Raw genomic sequence first — 26,399 nt, 5'->3', positions numbered from 1 at the left:
TATATAAACATAGGAAGAGAAGATAAACATTCCAGAAGTAAACGTAAAAGAACACCATAATAATAATAGTGTAAAAGTAATGTAATAATGAGAAAATAGTAATGTAAGTAATAAAATAGCCTTCCCTATGTAATAATAATGTTAGCGCTAACCTGGCTGTGCTTGCTGGGATAGTTAGATCAGTTTCGTATTTTGGCTCCACCACCATCTTGTGTGTTGTCCTTTCCCCTGACACGCCTCCCCGAGACCGCCTCCCAGCAGCCCCTCCCACCCACGAACAGAGGGTTCCCGTCCTCCCAAGGCAGATTGTGACCGCCTGGACCTCGTCCTGAACGGCCGCTCCCCCCCTCACGCTCCCTGACTCGAGCTAATTGCAGCGACCAGAGCCCTCAGCTGAAACTTATTTGGAAGCGTGACTCCTCGGCATTAATCATCTCGAGAGTGGTATTGTAGCGCTAGGAACTGCGCGCTGAGCATTTTGTTAGCATTGAGCTTGCAGCGAGTTGTAACGGTGCAGTATTGTGAGCGCTCTGTGAGCGCAGATTGATTATAGTGTTAGCGCTAACCTGGCTGTGCTTGCTGGGATAGTTAGATCAGTTTCGTATTTTGGCTCCACCACCATCTTGTGTGTTGTCCTTTCCCCTGACACGCCTCCCCGAGACCGCCTCCCAGCAGCCCCTCCCACCCACGAACAGAGGGTTCCCGTCCTCCCAAGGCAGATTGTGACCGCCTGGACCTCGTCCTGAACGGCCGCTCCCCCCTCACGCTCCCTGACTCGAGCTAATTGCAGCGACCAGAGCCCTCAGCTGAAACTTATTTGGAAGCGTGACTCCTCGGCACTAATCATCTTGAGAGTGGTATTGTAGCGCTAGGAACTGCGCGCTGAGCATTTTGTTAGCATTGAGCTTGCAGCGAGTTGTAACGGTGCAGTATTGTGAGCGCTCTGTGAGCGCAGATTGATTATAGTGTTAGCGCTAACCTGGCTGTGCTTGCTGGGATAGTTAGATCAGTTTCGTATTTTGGCTCCACCACCATCTTGTGTGTTGTCCTTTCCCCTGACACGCCTCCCCGAGACCGCCTCCCAGCAGCCCCTCCCACCCACGAACAGAGGGTTCCCGTCCTCCCAAGGCAGATTGTGACCGCCTGGACCTCGTCCTGAACGGCCGCTCCCCCCTCACGCTCCCTGACTCGAGCTAATTGCAGCGACCAGAGCCCTCAGCTGAAACTTATTTGGAAGCGTGACTCCTCGGCATTAATCATCTCGAGAGTGGTATTGTAGCGCTAGGAACTGCGCGCTGAGCATTTTGTTAGCATTGAGCTTGCAGCGAGTTGTAACGGTGCAGTATTGTGAGCGCTCTGTGAGCGCAGATTGATTATAGTGTTAGCGCTAACCTGGCTGTGCTTGCTGGGATAGTTAGATCAGTTTCGTATTTTGGCTCCACCACCATCTTGTGTGTTGTCCTTTCCCCTGACACGCCTCCCCGAGACCGCCTCCCAGCAGCCCCTCCCACCCACGAACAGAGGGTTCCCGTCCTCCCAAGGCAGATTGTGACCGCCTGGACCTCGTCCTGAACGGCCGCTCCCCCCTCACGCTCCCTGACTCGAGCTAATTGCAGCGACCAGAGCCCTCAGCTGAAACTTATTTGGAAGCGTGACTCCTCGGCATTAATCATCTCGAGAGTGGTATTGTAGCGCTAGGAACTGCGCGCTAAGCATTTTGTTAGCATTGAGCTTGCAGCGAGTTGTAACGGTGCAGTATTGTGAGCGCTCTGTGAGCGCAGATTGATTATAGTGTTAGCGCTAACCTGGCTGTGCTTGCTGGGATAGTTAGATCAGTTTCGTATTTTGGCTCCACCACCATCTTGTGTGTTGTCCTTTCCCCTGACACGCCTCCCCGAGACCGCCTCCCAGCAGCCCCTCCCACGCTCCGCCCCTCCCACCATCCATTTATGGCCAAATGCCCCCACGCGCAGCGTCCACGCGCTACGGTCACGCCGAAGGTGCGCCAAAGGTAAGCCCATCTACGCCCGTCCGCGCCTGGACCGCGCCCAGCGCCAGACCCCCTGCCCCTCGCGCTGCCCAGCCCTCCCGCATTACCTACGATGCCGCCACCCTCCTAGCCCTTAACCCCGGACGCGCCCCCAACTGCGTCCAAGCCGCTCCTGGACACACCCATGGACCTTTCTCCTGCTACTCCTGCAAATTCAGCGGCACCGACAACATCTCCGCTACGCCCACACCTCTGACTCCCGACCCCAACCACCTACAATGCATCCTGCTCAACACCCGGTCGGTCCACAGGCACGCCATCGACCTATGGAATCTACTAGACACCATCTCTCCAGACGTCGCCTTCCTAACAGAAACTTGGATGAACGCTTCCTCCGCCCCAGACATCACCATTGCCATCCCTGAAGACTATAAGATCATTCGCAAGGAGTGTACCAGCCACACAGGAGGAGGAATCGCTATCGTCCATAAGAAATCCATCCGCATCTCAACCAGCTCTGACGCCAACCTCGCCAACTCCGAACACCTTCACTTCCAGATCCACATCGACCCCAAAACCACACTCAGAGGCACCCTCCTCTACAGACCACCAGGACCCCGCGCAAAATTCAGTGAAGACATCACGGACTTCGTCACCCCACACGCGCTCCCCTCCAAAGACTACATCCTTCTGGGAGACCTCAACTTTCACCTTGAAAAGACCAACGACCGCAACTCCACCACCCTGCTGGACAACCTCGCCAACCTCGGACTTAAACAACTAGTCACTTCCCCCACCCACATCGCAGGTCACACACTCGACCCCATCTTCACTTCCAGCAATCATGTCTCCTTCAGCCACACTACGGGTCTCCTCTGGACTGACCACAGCTGCGTTCACTTCACCTATAACAAACCGAAACCCACCAACCACCTCCAACCAACTCTGCAAAGAAACTGGAACAAAATCACCACGGACCAAATCTCCGCATCGCTCCTTCTAAACACCCCAGCCCACTCTTCTAACGCAAACGAAGCCGCCGCCAACCTCACCCTATGGTTATCCAACACCGCCGACACATTAGCACCACTGAAAAAACGTCAAAGCAAACCTGGCAGCAAAAAGGCCTCATGGTTCAACGATGATCTTAAGAAGTCCAAGAAACTCTGCCGCTCCCTTGAAAAGGCCTGGAAAAAAGACCCAACCAGTAGCACCAAGGACGCCTTCAAAAACGCCACCCGCACTCACCACCAACTAATACGAAAGGCCAAGAAAACAGCATTCAAGGATCGACTTGACAACAACGCCCACAACAGCAAGGAACTTTTCAACATCGTCAAGGAATTTACCAATCCCTCAGCCAACTCCAACGACATCACCCCCTCTCAAGCCCTCTGCGACTCCCTAGCCTCATTCTTCCACAACAAGATTGCAGACATCCACAACAGCTTCGACAACCAACCCGGAGATCAACCCACCCGACCATTTGCCGAACATTCTCCCCCCGTGAACACCCTTAACACCTGGATCCCAGTCTCTACTGAGGACACAATCCGCCTGATGAACTCCATCCACTCAGGATCCCCCACAGACCCATGTCCTCACCACATCTTCAACAAAGCAGACTCCGTCATAGCACCGCACCTCCGTGACGTCATCAACTGCTCCCTCAACTCCGCCACCTTCCCGGAAGACTGGAAACACGCTGAACTCACGGCCCTTCTGAAAAAACCCACAGCGGACCCCACCGAACTCAAAAATTACCGTCCCATCTCGCTCCTTCCATTCCCAGCCAAAGTCATCGAGAAAGCTGTCAACAACCAACTCGCCGCCTTCCTCGAAGCCAACGAATCCCTAGACTCCTCACAATCTGGCTTCCGAGCAAAACACAGCACTGAGACCGCCCTCATCGCAGCAACAGACGACATTCGAACTCTACTAGACAATGGAGACACAGTCGCCCTCATCCTCCTCGACCTCTCTGCAGCATTCGACACAGTCTGCCACAGCACCCTTTTACAACGCCTCAATAACATCGGAATCCAAGGAAAAGCACTTGAATGGATCACCTCGTTCCTCTCCGGAAGAACCCAGAGAGTCCGCCTCCCACCATTCAAGTCCGAGGCCACGGAAGTCATCTGTGGAGTACCACAAGGATCCTCACTCAGCCCCACCCTCTTCAACGTATACATGAGTCCCCTCGCGGCCATTGCCCGCCAACACAACCTCAACATCATCTCCTACGCCGATGACACTCAACTAATCCTTTCTCTCACCAATGACCCCAGCACCGCCAAAACTAACCTACACGAAGGAATGAAAGAAGTTGCCGAATGGATGAAACAAAGCCGTCTGAAACTGAACTCAGACAAAACAGAAGTCCTCATCTTAGGGACATCCCCCTCTGCATGGGACGACTCCTGGTGGCCGCAAGCCCTTGGAAAAGCACCCATCCCGACAGACCACGCACGGAACCTAGGCGTCATCCTGGATTCTTCACTCTCAATGAACAGACAAGTCAGCGCCGTATCCTCTTCCTGCTTCAACATTCTTCGCATGCTCAGAAAAACATTTCTTCGCATGCTCAGAAAAACATTTCGCTGGATCCCCACCGAAACAAGGAAAACAGTCACCCATGCTCTGGTCACGAGCCGACTGGACTACGGAAACACCCTCTACGCAGGCACTACTGCTAAACTCCAGAAGAAACTCCAACGAATCCAAAACGCCTCAGCCAGGATCATATTAGACATCCCACGCAACGAACACATCTCTAGTCACCTTAAAGACCTCCACTGGCTACCCGTCAATAAAAGAATCACTTTCCGACTGCTAACCCACGCACACAAATCACTCTACGACATCGGACCAGAATGCCTCAACTCACGACTGTCCTTCTACACCCCCTCCCGCCAACTACGTTCTTCCAACCAAGCCCTCGCCACTGTACCTCGCATCAACAAGACCACCATGGGAGGCAGATCCTTCTCATACCTGGCTGCTAAGACATGGAACTCACTCCCCGCTTACCTTCGCCTTACCCAGAACCACCTAACATTCAGAAAACAACTTAAAACGTGGATATTTGACAAGTAATCCTCCTCCCCTGTCTAAGCGCCTTGAGACCCTCTGGGTATGTAGTGCGCTATACAAATTCTCTGACTTGACTTGACTATATATTAATAATAATAATAATAATAATGCATAATAATGACATAGTAAATGTAGCAATAGTAATGTAAGCAATAAAGTAGTAATATAGAAGTCATAAACTTAAACAAATGGCGGACCAGGGAATAACATACGCCCTGTACTGCACACACTATAATATACTGTCCACTTACTAGGAACACCCTCTACTGCACAATTTTGCAAGACCAGGGAATTTTACATATCCTCTAAGGCACCTACTATAATGTTCCATCTGTATACTATTGCAGGACCACACAGCACAGTAACCTCCCAATAAGAGAACACGTACCTCCTCGTAAATGGGGAATCCACCTCCCTATAAACCACCACACACAGTAACCTTCCAAAGGGGGGAATCCACCTCCCTATAAACCACCACAAACAGTAACCTCCCACGGGGGAATCCATAAACTCTGATGTATGGCTAGTGCACCCTTTATCTATATAATGTGTAGAGACTAGTTGGGGATTACCCTTCCACCTGTTAAGACCCCTGCCTTGTGGATAGTTCATCTGAAAACCACATGTCTAACAGCAACATTGCTGCTGCTCATAGAGGTCCAAGAAAGGGAAACACATTCCAGCCTACCTCGTAGCTTCAATAGGACATTTCTGGAGTATCTGGTAGCTGATGTCTGCTCCCCAATGAAAAGACCAGCGCAGTCTGGATGTGGACGAGTGCAGACAGGTTTGCTTTAGGCACACCCGATGCGCGTCCGCGTACACATGGCCCTTAAATAGTAGCGCGTAGTTGACCACTAGAATGCTACCTGCATATCCCCTGCCTGTGAGCTGCTACCTGCTTCCCCCTGCAACAATCGTGCTGTTGAACTCTAGTGTTAGACATGCAACTATTACTAAAATGTATGTTGATACAGGTCAAGAAAGACGCTCACAACAGGAAATTAATCAGGCCTTCTATTCATATCGTACATAGTTATATTCTGATGAGACAAACAAGAATGATTCTGAACGCCTTTTGCTTCTAGACCAGTGTTTCCGAAACTGTGGGTCGCAACACACTGGTGGGTTGTGATCCGATTTTTGGTGGTTCACAAAAGTCCAAGCAATAAGTAAAGATACCTTTAAATTCAGTATTTCTCTTGTCACATTTGCTGATGTTCACAGAAAGAGGTCAAATGTTAGGCTAGGCTTTTGATAAATCGCTGCTTATTTTTGTTACCTGGGATTGGTATATACAAACTCCCCTCGCTTGCAGTCAGCGAAAGTAAAGTTAATTATGTGACAGTGTTACTGGGGTACAGAGACTGTGAAAGGAAAGGCCGTAGGATGCAATTTTATGTATCTTGTCATAGCTTTTTTCAAAAGATGTGAAATTAGCAAAATGTTTTTGAAATGCTTTATTTTTAATAATGCGTAGAGTTGTAACTGATTGTAGGAAGGTGGATATCTGACTATGGTTACCCCCAAACTTTTTGCCTGGTGTTTAGCTGGTTTTTGACTTAGTTGGCCTGGGATCCTGCTATTCAGGGCCCCAGGCTGATTGCTCTCTCCTTAAAATGGACTCCATGTACCTTAGGTGCATAACACAATTGGAATTGGTTCACCTTATAGGCCCCTGTAACAGTGTACCATAGGTACCCAGGGCATAGGTGTAGCCAAGGCCTGCCAGGGGCTGCAGCATGTATTGTGCCACCCCTGGCCTGGCCTCCATATTTGACACAACTGGCTGATCACTCAGCTGGGGTAAGTTGGTGTAATCACCTCTTACTTAGGTACAGTATGTCTGTGCCTAACCCTAAACTGGACACATATGTTCCTATCAGCCACTCCTATGGAAGGCCTCATCAATCCTGGAGGCAGAGTGCTTGGAAATATGTGAGATGGTGCTCTAGCATGAGCTGAGCCTGTCTGCAGCTGTCGGGAACCACTCCCTAAGCTGTTCCGGGATATTGCCATACCATATACTCTTAAGTGCATTATAATCCTCGCGGTTAAATGCTATCTTTGGTTTGGCTTTATCAAAACATGTCGAGTAAGGTGTCATACGAATTGGAATACTATCCCCTCGCCAGTTCTGGCGACGGGGATAGCATTCCACCCTTCTAGAGGGACACGACATGTGTGTAGCCTTAACCCTGGTTAAAGTTAAACAGAGCCTCAGCTTCACAAAATGGACGCTGCCACCACAGACACAAGTCTGGCCTCCTGCTGCTGACCGAAACTCGGCAGATGGTGGCCTGGACAAAGGGTTTCCTGCCTTGGGAGGTGCGAGCACCACCCCAGACAGGATTTTGTGTATTAGGTAGGACAGGGCTGAAAAGAATCAGACATGCCCGGGGCACACAAGGTGTCCCCGTGCATAGGCCAGTCCAAACCGGTTCTGGGGCCTTCCAGCCCCAGTCCTGGCGCGGAGCTGGACAAAGGAAAGGGGGTGTAACCGCCCCCCTTCCTGGTTCCTCCCAGAGGAGGGACCTAGTAGGTGATCCACCCCCAGTTTGGGAATAAGAGGGGGAGCAGTGCCATTGCACAGCAGATCATCCCGAAATCAACTTAAAACTAAGAAGAAGACTGGACTTCGACATTCTGCTGCACAGAAGACTGAAGAAGAATCTCCCTTGTGGCCAAGGAGTGACCACCCTGTGAACACAGGTACCAACCAGCGACTCGACGTCTGCTTTGCCGCCGCCTCCCGCCGGAGACCGAGCCCAGAGCCCGACAAGAACCAGACTCCCAGACCTCTCAAAGCCCGATCCACAGTCCCTGCGAAGAAGGGACCCGTGGAGGCACCGAGTGACGTGGGACCGGACCTCTTGGAAGACACTCGTAAAGCTGACTGCGCAGCTTCTGAGGCATCCTCGACGTTGTGCTTTGGGGATTGAGAACCCCCACCACCGAGCAGCCCTTGCACCGAAGATCAGCCCCCCAGCATCTCCACGATCTGCGTGGGGCCCTTTTGCACTGTGCCACTCGACGCGCCATCCCGGCCACTAGCCACGTGGTCAGCGGCCATCTTGGCGACGAACCCGAAGATTTAAACAGCAGGTCTGGTTGCTCCAGACCTACCCAAGCTCCTGTGAAAAGGAGCACCCGCTCTGACCTTGCTGGTCCGAGTGAACAGCATCTTTCAACCTCTGCGTGGCTTGCATTTGCCAAGGCCTGTTTGCTCCGATCAGGTCGCCGACACCGCCAACAGCGAGAAGCCTACGTGGGACAGCTCGTGACCGACTCCTGGACGTCCTCGACCCCGGGTATCCACGTGGCTGCAGAAAGAAGCTACCCGACAACGCCTGTTTGCACCCGACATCGCCTGGTTCCAATCTGGTTCCACGGTAGTCACTGGCTAGTGACTTTGAACACTGTCCCCTCTGCTTTCAGGTCTTCACATCTTCCGATCCACCCTTGGATCCACCGGAACTCTTCTCATCGAGCCGCCTGCAGCATCTTCAGCTCCAAGCACCATCGACCAGCGTGACGAAACCCGACACATCTTCGACCCTGTGCACCCGCTTCCTGTGGGTGAGGTAACTCAGCTCCGCCGGTGCTCCTGCACTGGTACACATCCCAAGGGCCTGTGTTTTAAGTTTCAGCTCCGTAGGTCACTCGGAAGGTTCCTAACTTTCTAACTTTGTGCTTTTTACGCACCATAGACTTTGTATTGAGAAGTGCGTGCACTTTGAACACTGCACCCGAGTCCCGTGGGCCTTTCCCGACTTAGTTAACTCCAGTCTCGAATAGCTCCAGCGATTCCCAAGGCCCTAGGCCTCTTCACTTTCCTTTAGGTATCTCTTATACCACTTATTTAGTATATGGTTTAGGTGGCCCCTAGGGCTCATCCATATTGTGCAACTTTTGTGTATTTTAAACTGTCTTGTGATTTAACGCTTGTGCTTCTGTGCTCATAAAGAGTCCAGGGGATTTTAATAGTTAATAAATCAATATATATTTTCAATATATATCTGTGTGGTGTCCCTTTCATTTGGTATTCAAGGGGGTTGTGTATGGTATAACAGCTGGCTTCACATGCCTTTCAGAGTTTAGCCTAAGACTGCTTTGTCCACGTTACCACTAGGATAACTGGTCTACAAGGTTGAATTACAACCATCATCATAAGGGTTGCTTGGCATGGTACAAAGTGATCACTAGAATTAGTGAGCATTATATACCAGGCCAACTTCTCACATTGGTGGCAGCGGTGGGATCTGAGCTTGCTGTTGTTTTACCATTACAATCTTTGAGATTATCATTTGAAAGATCATACAGGTACCTGCTAGGTACATATAAAACAAGACTAGTATACTTAAGTTCTACTGAACTTAGTTGTTGTAGAGTAAAGGGAGTAGCACACCCTAGCTACAACTACTAGATAGGTTTAGTAGGTAAACACCAGTGTAGGTAGATTGCAACACATCCACCCACACTAGAGCAATGTCTGGAGCAGAGGGTTCCACTGGGAACATCCCTGTTGAGAGTGACCCTCCAAGGGCACCATCCAAATTTGCTATTTTTTCCTTTAAGGAATTAAGACAGCTTTGTGTCTTAAGGGGTCTGAAGACAGGGCCTTCCCCTACTACAGACCACCTAAGAGAGCTCTTGGACCAGTCTGAGACTCTAAAGCCCTCTAAGGCAAACCCCACAGGGGATGCTGAAGGAGGCCATCCTTCAGAGGATGACACTGTAGACACCCCTACCCCTATCATCCTAGTAGATGAGGAAGCCTCCACCACTGGAGCTCCTCAAGTAGATGTAGACGAAGAGGAAGAGGAGGAGGAGGTGGAAAGCAGTGAGTCAGATGATGACAGAGATAGTCAGGTGCTGGTCAGTAGACTGAACCAGGCTAACTTAAGTCAACTTGGGAATGAATCAGGTAACAACCCATTCAGACCCCCAGGTGGACTTAACCAGGGCCATAGGAGGGGAAGGCATCACTCAGGTGAATCCAATACCTCCCATGTCTCTAGAGGCTCTCATGGTCACTCCAGAAAGGAGATGACTAGCCCTCAGAGAAGGGAACATGAGGCCAAGATGAGAGAGGCTGAGCTTAGGATCCAGAGGCAAGAGTTAGAGGTTGCCCTGGCCAAGGAGAAACTTGCTAGAGCAAGACAGCCTAGAGAGAGTGGATTAGGATCCACTGGTGGCAGCAATATCCAGAAGGATAAAGACAGGTCCTTTGATACAAGAAACCTGAGTAAGATTGTGCCCCCCTACAAAGCTGGGGATGATATCCACAAATGGATGACTGCACTTGAGAGAGCCTGCATGGTACAGCAGATCCCTCAGGAGCAGTGGGCAGCAATCTTGTGGCTCTCCTTTGAAGGTAGAGGCAGAGACAGACTCCTCACAGTTAGTGATGAGGATTCTAGAAACTACATGGTCCTGAAGAGTGCTCTGATTGATGGGTTGGGCTTAACCACTGAACAGTACAGGTTAATGTTCAGAGACACCCAGAAGACACAGACTCAGGACTGGTCTGAATTTGTTGAGTGTGCCACTAAGGCTCTGGAGGGCTGGTTGCTGGGAAGTAAGGTTACTGACTATACAGGATTGTATAATTTAATTATGAGAGAGCAAATCTTAAGTAATTGTCAAAATCAGCTTCTACATCAGCACCTGGTTGACTCTGATCTGACCTCCCCACAAGAATTGGGTAGGAGGGCAGACAAATGGGTCAGAACCAGGATCAGGCCTAAGAACCAGGGTGGTGACCAAAAGAAAGAGACTACCAAGCCTCAAGAGAAGGGTGGGGATAAAAGTAAGGAAAAGACTTCCCCAGGGCCCCAAAACTCCAAGAATGGGGGTGGGTCCCAAGACACTTCTACATCCCAGAAAAAGCCTTATTGTCATACCTGTAAACAGGTGGGGCATTACAAAACAGATAGCTGTTGTCCCAAGAATGGCAATAAGGAGAATATACCTCCAGGTAAGGCTCCAACACCTCCTGTCACTGTTAGCAGTGGTCCCCCAGGTGGTGGGAGCACCCCCAAGAATTTGGGTGGGTTTACTTTTGGAGGACAGGTGGACTCTGGCCTATCCAGGTCCCCTAACTCAGATACTCTTGTCTATGAGACTGGCATGGGGTTTGCCAATTTCACAGCTTGCCCAAACACTTTGAGCAAGTATAGACAGGAGCCCCTCATCAATGGCTTGAAAGTTGAGGCCTTCAGAGACACAGGGGCTAGCATCACCATGGTGGCTGAATGTCTAGTTCCCTCAAGGCAACTTTTACCTGATGCCAAATATCAGGTGACAAACATTGATGGCATAGAATCCAATCATCCCATGGCAGTAGTCAATCTTAGCTGGGGAGGTGTCACTGGCCCAAAGAGAGTGGCAGTGTCAGCAAACTTGCCTGTAGATTGCCTACTGGGTAATGATTTGGAAATCTCAGCCTGGGCTGAGGTTGAACAGCAAACCCATTCTAGAATGGTAAATCTCCATGGAAAGGTTAGTGGGGCTGTAATGGCTACAGCCCCAATTCAAGATGTCCTTCCTGAAAAGGTTGGGAGGGCTGAGCAAACCTCAGCCCCATCTTTAGATAACTTCCCTCCTGGAAAGAGTAGCAGGGCTGTACTAGTAACAGCCCATACCCAAACTGAGTCTCCTCCTGAAAAGGTTGGTGGGGCTGTGATGGCCACAGCCCAAACTCAAACCGATACCTGGGTAGTGAAGCCTGAAATGATGGATCACTCCACCCAAACAGAGAGCATTGAGGAGGAAGAGAAATCTCCCTCCCACCAGACTTTAGGAAAGGATCAGCCTCCTCAGGGAACTGATCTTACCCCTGATGAAGGAACTGTCCCAGAGGTTGTTAGGCCTGGCCTGACAGAGCCTCTGATGGCAGTGGACCCTTCTCAGGAGGGACCCAGTCTGGAGCAGGTAACCTGCCCCTCTCTACCTTGCCTTACTCAGCCCAGGGCTGCAGAGGACAAGAAGGACAGTGAGACCCAAAGGGCCCCCTGTCAAATAAAGCACCCCCATCAGCAGATTAGGGGCACCGAAACTAGTAGCCCTAGTGAGGTGCAAGCTTTAAAAACTCCTGAGGGATCCCCCTTAAAAGTAGTTAGGGACCTCCCCCAGATGGATATTGTTGGGCACAGCCAAACCTGGGACCCTAAGGGCCCAAACCTGACCTGTCCCTCCAGTAAGCCAAACAGAGGGACCCAGCCTCCAGCTTTAGGTAGCCAGAGGTTGACCCTGAGAGCACAGTGCAACTCAGTCAGAGAAAGAAAGGCACACATGGTGGAGAGTGATTGGAGGAAGCTGAGCCCTACAGAGGAAACTCACTTCAGTACTCCATCTCAACACCAGCCTTTGACTTTGCAAAGACACACCACAGGTAGAGATTCCCTATGGTGGAGACCCTCCGATACCCTTAGGGTGAGGGATTGCTTAGTGGACCATGAGACAGGGGGTTACCAAGCCAGAGCTGGTACTTCCTTATATGGCCACTTAGGGAATATAGGCTTACCTGGTCAAGGATAGCCTTATCTCCTTTCGTTTGGGGGGGGGTTATGTAGGAAGGTGGATATCTGACTATGGTTACCCCCAAACTTTTTGCCTGGTGTTTAGCTGGTTTTTGACTTAGTTGGCCTGGGATCCTGCTATTCAGGGCCCCAGGCTGATTGCTCTCTCCTTAAAATGGACTCCATGTACCTTAGGTGCATAACACAATTGGAATTGGTTCACCTTATAGGCCCCTGTAACAGTGTACCATAGGTACCCAGGGCATAGGTGTAGCCAAGGCCTGCCAGGGGCTGCAGCATGTATTGTGCCACCCCTGGCCTGGCCTCCATATTTGACACAACTGGCTGATCACTCAGCTGGGGTAAGTTGGTGTAATCACCTCTTACTTAGGTACAGTATGTCTGTGCCTAACCCTAAACTGGACACATATGTTCCTATCAGCCACTCCTATGGAAGGCCTCATCAATCCTGGAGGCAGAGTGCTTGGAAATATGTGAGATGGTGCTCTAGCATGAGCTGAGCCTGTCTGCAGCTGTCGGGAACCACTCCCTAAGCTGTTCCGGGATATTGCCATACCATATACTCTTAAGTGCATTATAATCCTCGCGGTTAAATGCTATCTTTGGTTTGGCTTTATCAAAACATGTCGAGTAAGGTGTCATACGAATTGGAATACTATCCCCTCGCCAGTTCTGGCGACGGGGATAGCATTCCACCCTTCTAGAGGGACACGACATGTGTGTAGCCTTAACCCTGGTTAAAGTTAAACAGAGCCTCAGCTTCACAAAATGGACGCTGCCACCACAGACACAAGTCTGGCCTCCTGCTGCTGACCGAAACTCGGCAGATGGTGGCCTGGACAAAGGGTTTCCTGCCTTGGGAGGTGCGAGCACCACCCCAGACAGGATTTTGTGTATTAGGTAGGACAGGGCTGAAAAGAATCAGACATGCCCGGGGCACACAAGGTGTCCCCGTGCATAGGCCAGTCCAAACCGGTTCTGGGGCCTTCCAGCCCCAGTCCTGGCGCGGAGCTGGACAAAGGAAAGGGGGTGTAACCGCCCCCCTTCCTGGTTCCTCCCAGAGGAGGGACCTAGTAGGTGATCCACCCCCAGTTTGGGAATAAGAGGGGGAGCAGTGCCATTGCACAGCAGATCATCCCGAAATCAACTTAAAACTAAGAAGAAGACTGGACTTCGACATTCTGCTGCACAGAAGACTGAAGAAGAATCTCCCTTGTGGCCAAGGAGTGACCACCCTGTGAACACAGGTACCAACCAGCGACTCGACGTCTGCTTTGCCGCCGCCTCCCGCCGGAGACCGAGCCCAGAGCCCGACAAGAACCAGACTCCCAGACCTCTCAAAGCCCGATCCACAGTCCCTGCGAAGAAGGGACCCGTGGAGGCACCGAGTGACGTGGGACCGGACCTCTTGGAAGACACTCGTAAAGCTGACTGCGCAGCTTCTGAGGCATCCTCGACGTTGTGCTTTGGGGATTGAGAACCCCCACCACCGAGCAGCCCTTGCACCGAAGATCAGCCCCCCAGCATCTCCACGATCTGCGTGGGGCCCTTTTGCACTGTGCCACTCGACGCGCCATCCCGGCCACTAGCCACGTGGTCAGCGGCCATCTTGGCGACGAACCCGAAGATTTAAACAGCAGGTCTGGTTGCTCCAGACCTACCCAAGCTCCTGTGAAAAGGAGCACCCGCTCTGACCTTGCTGGTCCGAGTGAACAGCATCTTTCAACCTCTGCGTGGCTTGCATTTGCCAAGGCCTGTTTGCTCCGATCAGGTCGCCGACACCGCCAACAGCGAGAAGCCTACGTGGGACAGCTCGTGACCGACTCCTGGACGTCCTCGACCCCGGGTATCCACGTGGCTGCAGAAAGAAGCTACCCGACAACGCCTGTTTGCACCCGACATCGCCTGGTTCCAATCTGGTTCCACGGTAGTCACTGGCTAGTGACTTTGAACACTGTCCCCTCTGCTTTCAGGTCTTCACATCTTCCGATCCACCCTTGGATCCACCGGAACTCTTCTCATCGAGCCGCCTGCAGCATCTTCAGCTCCAAGCACCATCGACCAGCGTGACGAAACCCGACACATCTTCGACCCTGTGCACCCGCTTCCTGTGGGTGAGGTAACTCAGCTCCGCCGGTGCTCCTGCACTGGTACACATCCCAAGGGCCTGTGTTTTAAGTTTCAGCTCCGTAGGTCACTCGGAAGGTTCCTAACTTTCTAACTTTGTGCTTTTTACGCACCATAGACTTTGTATTGAGAAGTGCGTGCACTTTGAACACTGCACCCGAGTCCCGTGGGCCTTTCCCGACTTAGTTAACTCCAGTCTCGAATAGCTCCAGCGATTCCCAAGGCCCTAGGCCTCTTCACTTTCCTTTAGGTATCTCTTATACCACTTATTTAGTATATGGTTTAGGTGGCCCCTAGGGCTCATCCATATTGTGCAACTTTTGTGTATTTTAAACTGTCTTGTGATTTAACGCTTGTGCTTCTGTGCTCATAAAGAGTCCAGGGGATTTTAATAGTTAATAAATCAATATATATTTTCAATATATATCTGTGTGGTGTCCCTTTCATTTGGTATTCAAGGGGGTTGTGTATGGTATAACAGCTGGCTTCACATGCCTTTCAGAGTTTAGCCTAAGACTGCTTTGTCCACGTTACCACTAGGATAACTGGTCTACAAGGTTGAATTACAACCATCATCATAAGGGTTGCTTGGCATGGTACAAAGTGATCACTAGAATTAGTGAGCATTATATACCAGGCCAACTTCTCACACTGATGTATTGATGAGGTTGCTCCTGAAACAAAATATTTAGATCACACAGAAGTCTAAATTATGCCATGGAGAGTTGGGCCACATTTTCCTGTGGTACACCTTTATTTTTAAAATAGAAGCAGTTTTCATGTGTTCTGTTCAACTTGCTCCTGCTCATTCCCACCTCCCAAAACAGCTCTCACCCTACTAACAATGAACAGAGGAGTTGTTGTAAGCTTCATCAATAATAGAAGACATAAGCACCTGGCTAGAGGCAAAACCCCCAGAACATGTGGGTTCCCCTGTAGAACTTTGTTACTTGAAAAATATTAGGAGGATAGTCAACTCATCACTTGAGCTTTCCCATAGAGCTCTTTATTCATCCACCTGAGACTTGAAAATGGCAATATCAGATTCAGGAAATCAGTTGTTCACTCTGGCATTCGAGTAGACCTGTTGACTCATGAGTAGTGGCTGACTTACGTGCAGAAGACCTACTGATCAGATGCCTAAAGCTGGACTGCTCCTTTCCGTCGGCTCTAGGAACGTTTTCTAGTCCGCTAATGGAAGGGACTATTAGACAGTTTTAGATTGAGCCTTCTGCTTACCCACTAGCACCCACATTAGAGCTGTGAGGCCAGTAAATGGGATAGGTAATAATTAAAAATAAATACATAATTATCAACGTAGCCTCATCCACTGCAATCTCCTTAGGATGCCCATCTTATTCAATTTCTTCACAGACACCCTGTTTTTAGACGAGTGCTTTTGTGTGACATCCTATGCATTCTGAATGTTATAATGCTAGTTTGCTTCTATTGAACTCCACAATAGCAATGTATTAAAGAAAAGTGCAGGACTGTATTCACGCTATCGCTGATAACATGGAATGAAGTGGCCACCGAACTTCTCTTTCATAATGAGCACACTACTTACTGTTCTCCTAGGCACTAGTGTTCTTTACTGCTTGTATAGAAGTTAAGTTGGAGTCAGTATGCAGAAGCAGCAAAAATTGGCCTATCCGTCAACATCATTAGAACTTGTCCAGCGCCTATCACGTACTTAGTTCTTTTTTCCTACAGCTCACCTTCTTCCTGAATGTAATGCACGTTGCTTCTTTTTTCAGTTTAGGTATCTCTTTTCACCTCTTTCCCCTACCCAACATGCTGCTTAGAAACAAGCGGGACAGTCTTGAAGTCATAAATTAAATACGTTAGACAGAAAGGACTTTTGCTGGTCAAAGAACAAACATGTTGTTACGATCCTGGGTCTCACAAAAGAGACTGTTCCTCCTTGTTAGGGGTGGCTGTCATTTGAGTGATTAGTAAGAAGGTTGCTGTAGTTCAGGAAAAGCTGTACGGTGTTTTTCAAAGGATGCAGGAGATGGGGTCTGGGGTCAGTTGGTGACAGAGAAATGTATTCTTGATTTCTACTGCCGACAAGTTCCGGAAGGAAACAGTGCACCTGGGGATGTACTTACTTTTGGTAAATTCTTTAAATGAAGTCAAACGTGTTGATTTACTTGACTTTGTTTGTGAGACCGTGCCTGCTGAAAAACTCTGGGCTTGTGTTTGTTGCAGATATTGGTATTAATCTAACAGACCCGATGTTCAGAGGAGTGTATCGGGAGACACAGAAACATCAAGGTGAGTGTTTTGTTTGTATTTTTGATAAATACTTTAAATATTGAATAGTGCTACACAGCAGTGAAGGTGCCTTGTGTTCTACAAGTCGTAGTTTGTATGTATTACATTTAATAAGTCAGTCAAGAACCCAGTAGACCTATTTGTATTTATTTATTGGTAAGATAACCAGTGATCCCTTACTGTGTTGCAGATAACAATTTAGGGGCATATGTAGGTAATTTCCATTTTGCGATTCCCAAATAGCAATTTTTAAGGAATCGCTATTTGAGAATAGCAAAATGGAATGTAGGTATAAATTCGCAGTTTTTTTGCGAATCGCTAACATTCCTTAATTGCGATTCCCAAATTGCGAATCGCAATTAAGGAATGAGTGTCCAATTCATTCCTATTGGCTAAGAGGCCCATAGGAATGATTGGGGGATACATTCTCAAGTTCTCGATTTTCTATGAGAAAATCGCAATTTGAGAATCGCAATTCCAAGGGTCCTAGGGTGTCCAAAGGACACCTGTTGCACCCCTGGAATGTGCCTGTAAGTATATATGGCGCACATACATGCCCTAAGGGCATGTCTGTGCGCCACATGGCACTTTGAATTTTTAAAAAAAATGCATTTTTGAAGGAATTCGCAAAATACCATCTACTTGAAGTAGGTGGTACTTTGCGATTCCTTATGCAAAAATCGCAATTTTTAAAGCACCCCTTTTTAGCATTTAAGGAATCGCAAAATTGCAATTCCTTAAATGCTATAAGCAAAATAAGGAATCACAATTTTTGTGATTCCTTCTTTTGCTAAGTGGCACCTACATATCAAAACGCCGTTTGCGATTCGCAAAAAATTTCGGCGTTTGCGAATCGCAAACGGCTACCTACATATGCCCCTTAGTGCTCACCTTAGGTTTGATACACTTTTAGAATTGCTACAAAAAAGTCCAGAAATGCTTCAGGTACCCTGGACACAACTGGTGCCTTATCAACTTATGTATAAGTCTCAATGCTGCTGAATCACAACATTTTTGACACATAATACAGATTGTTTAAAAGTTTAACTAGTTAAGTGACCCATTTTATTTCATGTTCTACACAAAACACCTCCATACATAACAAGCTTTATACCTTCATCTTTACCAGTCCTATAATTCACCAACAGCCTCACCAATTCGATATTATCAATTTATCAAACTGTCAAAAAGCTAAGTAATTGTTTGGTTCTTATAAATTGGCCAAAGACCTTTATTTATCAAAATCTCTCAATATGCAGGTAATAAAGTCAGTTCCCATGCAATCGCAGTGATACTCCTATTTGCATAGTACACCAATCTAATTTCGGATTCTTTCATCAACCTTAATTATCAATATTTTTGGACACTGCTCACCAAGTGTCGCCTAAAACCTTTAATTGATTCTAGTGTGTGTTAGATCCATTTATTTATCATCTCAGATCCACTCTGATGAATCAGATCAACGTCTTTTTAGGTCTCGCCTTTTCCATTCATAAGGAATGGAAAATGGAGAGAATTCAAGTGCTCAAAATACTCGTCAAACCAAGGGTTTTTTGGTGCGGTTTTCTTCGAGTTCACGTGGCCACAGGCACGCGCTTTTGGGCCATAAACTTTCACGGCCATCTGTTCCCCAGCTCCAGCACCTCCCCTCTCTCTCCCCGCACACAGCCTTACTTGGATTTCTCCTCCCCCTCCCCAGCCAGCTTCCCCCAGGCCGTATTCCCTCCCACCTTTCCTCCTCTCTGTCCCTTCTTTCATTCACAACTTTTTTTTGTAGTTTTGTAGTTTTATATAGCGCAAACTCGAACAAAAGTTGTTATAGCGCTTTACATGAGGCCCAGCTACATTACACACGGACACATTCAATATTTTCTTGCGTGATTTCGTTGCAAAATGCCCGCAGATAACTTTACCTCATGCTCTTGTTAATAGTTCAGGCACTTTTGCCAGCTTTTCGAACTAACCCCGAAGGTAAAAGTTGTTAGTTTCCACCTAATTGTATTGGACGCGTTACATGAGATTTTAATATTTATTGCATCGTCAGTTTTTAGAGTTCAGCCAATACTCCTTGGGTTCATTATGCCAGCCCCATCAGGGCATGTATTTACAAACGATTATCGGCATTTTCAACTGTACAGACACACACATGGAGCTTGCTAGCCCCGTCTGGGCATGTCTTTAAAAACGAATACCGGCACTATTTCACTTGACCGCATCATTGTAACATCAGGCACTCTGCACTTTTAAAGATCCTGGCACACAAGGCGCTTATGCTGTCAATGCATTGTCTCCCCGATTTTAACTCATTCACGAGCCTTCACTGCGCATCAGGCTCAGCTCGCCTCCCAGCCATGCATTTATTGAACCATCTTACATACGGGTTCATTTCTGTTTCGGTCGTCCTTCTCGCCGTGTTTTCTTTTACTCCCTCCCCCTTCTTCCCACTCCCTCATGTCCCCTCTGGTATGTTCCTTTGAATTAACCCATTTGCAGAACGTTCACCGTGCATTAAACTGCCTAGGGGTTCCTATTTCCTCTCTGTTTACATTTCCCTCCCCCTCGCGCTTTCTTTTCTCTGCCACTACAGCAGATTAATGGCGGCGGGGACGACATAAAGGGCCTTCATTCGAGGCTTATTTATTCGCACAGCTGTTCCCGCTGTACAAAGGGGAGGGGAGGGAGCAGGGAGAGCCGGGGCGGGTGAGCTACGCAGATAGCATAATGGCAGAACCCAGATCCTGCCTAATCGAACCTAATTTCCCCCCTACTTCTATCCGTGTTCTCTCTTGCCAGCCTCTTCTACTCCTCTCTACTACTCACCCCTTCCCTTTTCTCCTTTCTCTGTTGCTCGTTTACACCCATTACACCCTTTCTCCTCTCTCAGCCTCACTAGCACCTTTTCTCGCCCCTTCATTCTACATTGCTTTTCTCAGCTATTTTATTCTTCTGTCATTCTAGCCCTTTCTGTTTCGGTCGTCCTTCTCGCCGTGTTTTCTTTTACTCCCTCTCCCTTCTTCCCACTCCCTCATGTCCCCTCTGATATGTTCCTTTGAATTAACCCATTTGCAGAACGTTCACCGCGCATTAAACTGCCTAGGGGTTCCTATTTCCTCTCTGTTTACATTTCCCTCCCCCTCGCGCTTTCTTTTCTCTCCCTCTCTCGACCCTTTGATGCTTGTTATCTTACTCTTGCGGAGCGGCGCCCATTGTACTGAGGCCGAGTTCAGCCACTACAGCAGATTCATGGCGGCGGGGACGACATAAAGTGCCTTCATTCGAGGCTTATTTATTCGCACAGCTGTTCCCGCTGTACAAAGGGGAGGGGAGGGAGCAGGGAGAGCCGGGGCGGGTGAGCCACGCAGATAGCTTGCATAGACGCAGGCACTGATTGCGTACTTTGTGCTCTGAGTTGTCTCGGTGACTACCATTCATCTATACATCCATCCGTGTATCCACTCATTCATCCATGCATCCATTCCTCTACCCACCATCCATTCATTCGTCCATGCATCCATCCACTCACTGATCCATCCATTCATCATCCATCCACTAACTCAATAGAATCCTTCTCTTCACTGCTCTCCTTATCTCCCTCTCCCTCTCTCCTTCTCTCCTCTCTCCTCTCTCCTATTCTCTCTCTCTCTCTCTCTCTCCTTCCCTCTATCCCCTTCCCTCTATCCCCTTCTCTCCTGTCTCCCTCTCTGCACTTCTCTCTCATCCTCTTCTCTTCTCTTCTCTTCTCTGCTTCTTTCTCTCTTTCTCCCATCCATCCTTTTCCCCCTTCTCTCCTCTCTCCCTCGCTCCACTTTTTTCCTTCTCTCTCCTTCTCTCGCTCTCCCTCTCTCTCTGTCTCCTTTGCTTTCTCTATCTCTCTCTCTACTTCTCTCCCCTTCTCTCCGCCCACACTCCTCACTTCCATGCTCTCCGATTCTCCATCACTGTGCCTTCCTCTTTGCCTTGCTCTCTATCCTCTCTGCTTTGCTGCATCCCCCGTCTTCCATGCTGCCCGCATCTGTCTCCTGACTCCCTTCCTCCCGTTTTTATCTCTCACTAACACACCCTCTCGTCTTTTATATCTTCGTGTCTCGCTCATACTTTTTTGCACTCATCACCTTTCCTCATCACCCTCGCACTTCATTATACTTCTCTCTTGCACTCCTTCCCTATCCCTCTCTCCCACCCATCTCAGTTTACTTTCTCCCCTTCTAGAAGGGTGTAAAAAGGCTGTTTATTAGGGAGCAGGGTGGGCAATGAAACAAACATCATAGCAGGATGGGCAATAAAACAAACACCCTTCAATAATTAAAAAAATTAAAAGCCATTGTTATTTGTAATATCAATACATCTAAGTCACGTCAATACGAAACATGTGGCATTACAAATGCTAAAAGTGTCACATTTGCTAAAGTTAAAAGTATTGGCATTGTAAATCACAAAACATAAATATAAAATGTCATTTACAAAACCAATAGCTCCAACTTTCCTACTGCGAGACCTATTGGCAACGCCAGTGCTTGTTTGAATACCTGTCAACCCCATATTATGATTCTTCATAGTAAACATATGAATGTGTAGTGTGTCCTTGTTTAAGGGCTATGGACATTGTACATTTATCAAATATTAATGATTTTCAGGTTGTCAGCGTGAACTCGCCATTCCCCTGTGCTGCTGTCTTTTATATTTTAAGCAATGCTCAGGTGCTGCCATTTTGAAATTATGTATAATTCCTCAGCATATCGACTTCCCAAGCACAACACTAAGACATGTTGTCCTACTTGGAACTTTAAATACACCCTAGTGGTTTTAATCTTGCATTCAGAAAACATTTCACAGTTTAACTTCCTGGGCATAAAGCTAGGACAAGCAGGTCTCTTCTGGAAAGCATCTTATGTCAATAATTGTAGTTTTAAACTCTCATGAGAACATTTCAAATCAAAATTTATACATTTGTGTCGGAGGCTAATCACAGACTTAAATTAGAACATTTCATCTCTATTCTTAAAATCATTACTACTGTTTTTATGCAACTGTTTTCAATCCATAAATGGAAATATTATGTAACTACTGTTCCCTCACAGTCTGCTGACCTGAAGTGGAAATCAAATCTTAATTTCCTGTGTGTATACACTGATGTCTGCTACTTTGTACTGTGTCATCGTCTATTACCATAAAACATTACACCTAGTAGTGTACCTTTACCAAACACCCATCTCTTGCCTGTGTATTGGTCCACAACTAAATAAAGAGTTCGTTTAATAACTCCCTCCTTTGCTGATCATCTTTTAAAGTCAAAGTATACTAACTATACGATTCCTGATTATAGACTGATGTTATCAAAACCATGTCTGCAATATTTTACTTCTTCCAAATATAACAAATGAACAACTCCTGAACTGCTATCGCTTTATTCAAATCAAATGTAAAGTTCCTCACATTAGGATGTGTACATTTATTCAGACTTACATTCCCAATATTACATTTCTCAAAATAAAAACTGTGTTTTTATGTCCAGGTTCTATTTACAAGATGATATTTACAAAGTTAAAACAGGTATTTAAAGTCTTTTACGCTACCATGGTCAGCACCAACTTTCACGTGTCAACAATCATTAGCATCATCTCACTGTTATACAAAATACACTCCAACCTCACGATTGATCTAGCCTGTATGATCTGGATAACTATGTTTCTGATATCCTCTGAATCTTTTTACATCATACCATGAGTGACAGAGATTAGTTGTGAAGACATACTTTTATCCCACCATTTAGAAAAGCACAATCTAATCACCAACTATCATATGATCGTACTGGAGCCAGAATTTCGATTCTCATTCTAAATCACATCAGTGTAACAGTTCCCTGTCTTTATTTAGACCATTGCATGTGGTGTCTAACATTTGCATCCATCTGGTCTCCTGCTGTTTCTGTTTTAGTTTTCTATTTCCTCCTACTCTTCTATCATGGGGACATGCTCAGTCACTAATAATCGTATCTTATCAAAGCCACCTATCTTATGAAATTGATCTACGTGTGTCATCATTGAATAGTCTATAGTTTTAAAGCTCATACTCACTCCATCGATCCTGTAAACGTGATTCGGTAGAGTATACAAATCTTCCTCATAACATACTGCATAATACGTCGTATTGCAACTGTTGAAAATTTTATTTGATACTCTGATTCACTAAATTTCATGAACTGTTTGACATTATTCAACACGTCTTCAACATCGGTACTTTCAACATTTAAAATTGCTTATTGGGAGCTCACATAACCAAACCTTCTTTGATTCTGTCCTGTGATATGCTCTGGTATCACAAGATGTCAAATACTTTTTCAATGTTTTTTTTTAAAAAGTGATAGAGGGTCTGTTAAGAAAACATTTAACAAGTTCGTTATCTGACTGAAGTACTGCTCATTCTTTATGTTAATATTATACAACTAGGACTTCTAGTGTATTTGGTGATGAATCGAAGGGTGTCAACCTGTTTCCTTCTTATCTGACTTTTCACCAATATGAACGTCAGGTCAGTGAATCTACTAGAGGCCTTCCTCTGCCAAGGGCGTGGAAGCAGGCCCACAAGACAAGCTTTAACCATGTATTCTGTCCATCTGTTATTCATGATGCATATCACTGTTCCCTAGCATGTGTCTAGCTTCTAGCATCCCCAAGCATATGGAAAACGTAAGCAGCTATTTTACTCCATTTGTAGCATTGGTCTGACACTGTGGGATAGAACCTGTTAATTTGATGGTGCATAATGTAAGTCGTGTACAATGTTACATTGTTTTTTAACTCTTTTTATTATTCCACAAAACTGTTGTACATACAAAGAGCATTTGTATTGCATCATCAACCCCTTTTTTACAGTTGACTAATCTACCTCGAATAAAAAATCTAGGTCCAGGTTAATAATGTGCACCTTAGTACCCTGCTTTCCTCCTAGAGTCCTCGATATGTCTACCATGCCATCCAGATTTTTCCCCTTTCTTGGGGCACCCTCTGCTTTTATAAATCACTAATTCCGCTTGCCAGCACCAGTTCAGATAATTTTCCCATTCCTCCACTGTAGGGGTGGACATCGCCCCCCACTTCCTTGTCACATTATGTTTAGCAACCACAGCCGCCAACACCAGCCACTGCTTCACATTCGTGGCCAATCCTCGTTTGCCTCCGTTATTAGTAGGAACCATTTGGGCTCTAGTGGCACTACCATGCCCACTACCGCCGACATTGCCCTAGCTATCTTCGTCCAAAATTCCTGAATGCTCGGGCAATCCCAGAGCAGATGATAGAAGGATCCCTCTGACCCACATCCCCTGTGACAACTCGCTCGTTCGCACCTCCCCATTCTATATAACACTGACCTAGGGTAGTGCACTCTGTGTAGCACTTTAAGCTGTGTGAGTCGGAACCTGGCCCAAATTGCCACCTCCCTTGGGCCCTGGAGCACTTCCGCCCTCATCATCTAAAGTGCCAACATCTTGCTCCCATGCCTGCCTAAGCATGCTCATGGGGTCTGGGGGATTATTGATTATTGTTCTATAGAAGAGGGATATTGTCTTTTCGCGTATCTTGTCTGTCAATATCCTATCCTCTGGCGGTGTCGCCTCTGTTAATGTCTCCCCTTCCTTTATGTGTTTCCTCAGTGCATGCCCTAGTCGCATGTATGGAAGCCATTCCCCGTGACCCATCGTGTAATCTCGTTGTAGCTTTTCAAATGTAAAGGATGCACCTCCTCTCCAAATGTCACCTAGTGTCTCAATTCCTAGCAGTTCCCATAGCGAAGCCGCATACCTCCTTCAGAAAATCTCCTGCCCAAAGTGGCGTCTTTCCGGAGAGTTTCTTCTCCTATCCCAAGTACTTTGTGGCCACTTTCCACACCCTCACCACTGTCCGTGTGTGCGCTTGAAGGAGTCTATCAACTCGCTTCCTGTAGAGTAATGTCTGCAGGCCTCGCGAACCCATAGCCAATCTATCAACCCAGTACGCTGGTTTCGCCCGATCATCAAACATCCAGCCATTTCCATTCACCAACTGCGAGGCCCAGTAGTAGCCGCGAATATCAGGCGCCACCAGACTCCCTTCAAAGACACCCCTCTGGAGTTTGTGCAATGCAATACGTGGGGATACTCCGCTCCATAGTAGTACCTAATTTTTTAGTCCAACCTTCGAAAAAAGGCAGGGGGTGTCTCATATGGTGAGTTTTGCATCATGTAGAGTAGATGTGGGCCTTCCATCATTTTAAACAGTGCCGCACGACGCACGCTGCAAGACACATCCTGGACACCACATCCTTCAACAACATCATGGTCAACACATCCACCCCATCACCTGGACCAACCACACCATGATCCGTTTCATAATCGGCATTCATCACCTTAGAAGAACTTCCATGACAGGCCTAGTGCACTGAGGCTGAAGCAAATTAGCTTGGGTGAATTGGACTTCTTCTCTCCACAAGACCCAACCGGACGGAGCACATGGGCCACCTAGTATGTGATATCAACAACTTCAATGAAAAGATGACCGCCGGTGTGACACATTGGCCTCCAGCAAACAAAGCGAAATAGCAAACACTAACACACAGGTAAACTGGTAAACGATAGATCTCAGAATGACCAAAATACACTGTAAACAACTAGAAGGGAGGTGGAGAACAAGACGTGGGAAAGTGGAAAAGGTCAAGTTTTAATCCACCCTGAGACCACCTGCAAATCCAAGAAGAAGGCTCTAGCCAAACGAATTGATGACAGCTTCGCTATTGTACAGGATTTCACCACACCCACAGCAGCCGCTAGCAACATCTATCTCACCGAGGAGCTGTGAGACGACCTCTCAGAATTCTCTTGCAGCAAAATCACAACAATATACAGCAACTTTGCCCCCACAACTAGACCCCTAGTACCTTGCCAGAAGCCTCCCTGTGTCGGGTGAAGTAAACAAAACAACCTCATTGGACACTATCAACAAGGCGTAAAGCACAACAGTCTTGAAGACCATGCACTCCTGGGCCCGTAAGACCCTTGCCCTGATCTCACCTTTGACAAAGGATCAACAACCATCAGCAAGGCCCTCACCCCATCCTCAACACCTACATTGTAAAAAATCTGGATATTTGTCGAGGAGAGGTGGAACCCTGGAGCTGCTCCCACAAGAAGATAATCCGGGGAGCGCCGTTGCGCTCCTCGTGAAACTGCCCTCAAGGGGTGCCAGGAGCCCACCCTGCCCCCAATGAGACTGGAGGGAGGGGAGTGCCGTCGCTCCCCCCCCCCCTTGAAGGAGAAACCAAGCCGGGGAGCGCAGTCGAGCTCCACGCAAAGAATTCCCCAAGGGCACGGGAGCCCAATTCCGTGCCCCGAAGAC

The 26,399-nt window shown here is 47.7% G+C and overlaps 1 protein-coding gene across 1 annotated transcript in view; it reads left to right on the top strand.

Annotated features, from left to right (window-relative positions):
• TATDN1 (TatD DNase domain containing 1) overlaps nt 1-26,399 on the top strand; it is a 221,603-nt gene that overhangs the window by 24,529 nt on the left and 170,675 nt on the right. Inside the window, exon 2 of the mRNA XM_086966195.1 lies at nt 16,966-17,031. Coding sequence (XP_086822321.1) covers nt 16,966-17,031 — 66 coding nt within the window. The remainder of the gene's footprint in view (nt 1-16,965; nt 17,032-26,399) is intronic.

This window comes from Lissotriton vulgaris, chromosome 4_1 (assembly GCF_964263255.1).
Source record: "Lissotriton vulgaris chromosome 4_1, aLisVul1.2, whole genome shotgun sequence".
Classification (NCBI taxonomy): domain Eukaryota; kingdom Metazoa; phylum Chordata; class Amphibia; order Caudata; family Salamandridae; genus Lissotriton; species Lissotriton vulgaris.
The sequence above is the reverse complement of the archived record's forward strand: the minus strand, read 5'-3'. Positions and strand labels throughout refer to the sequence as shown.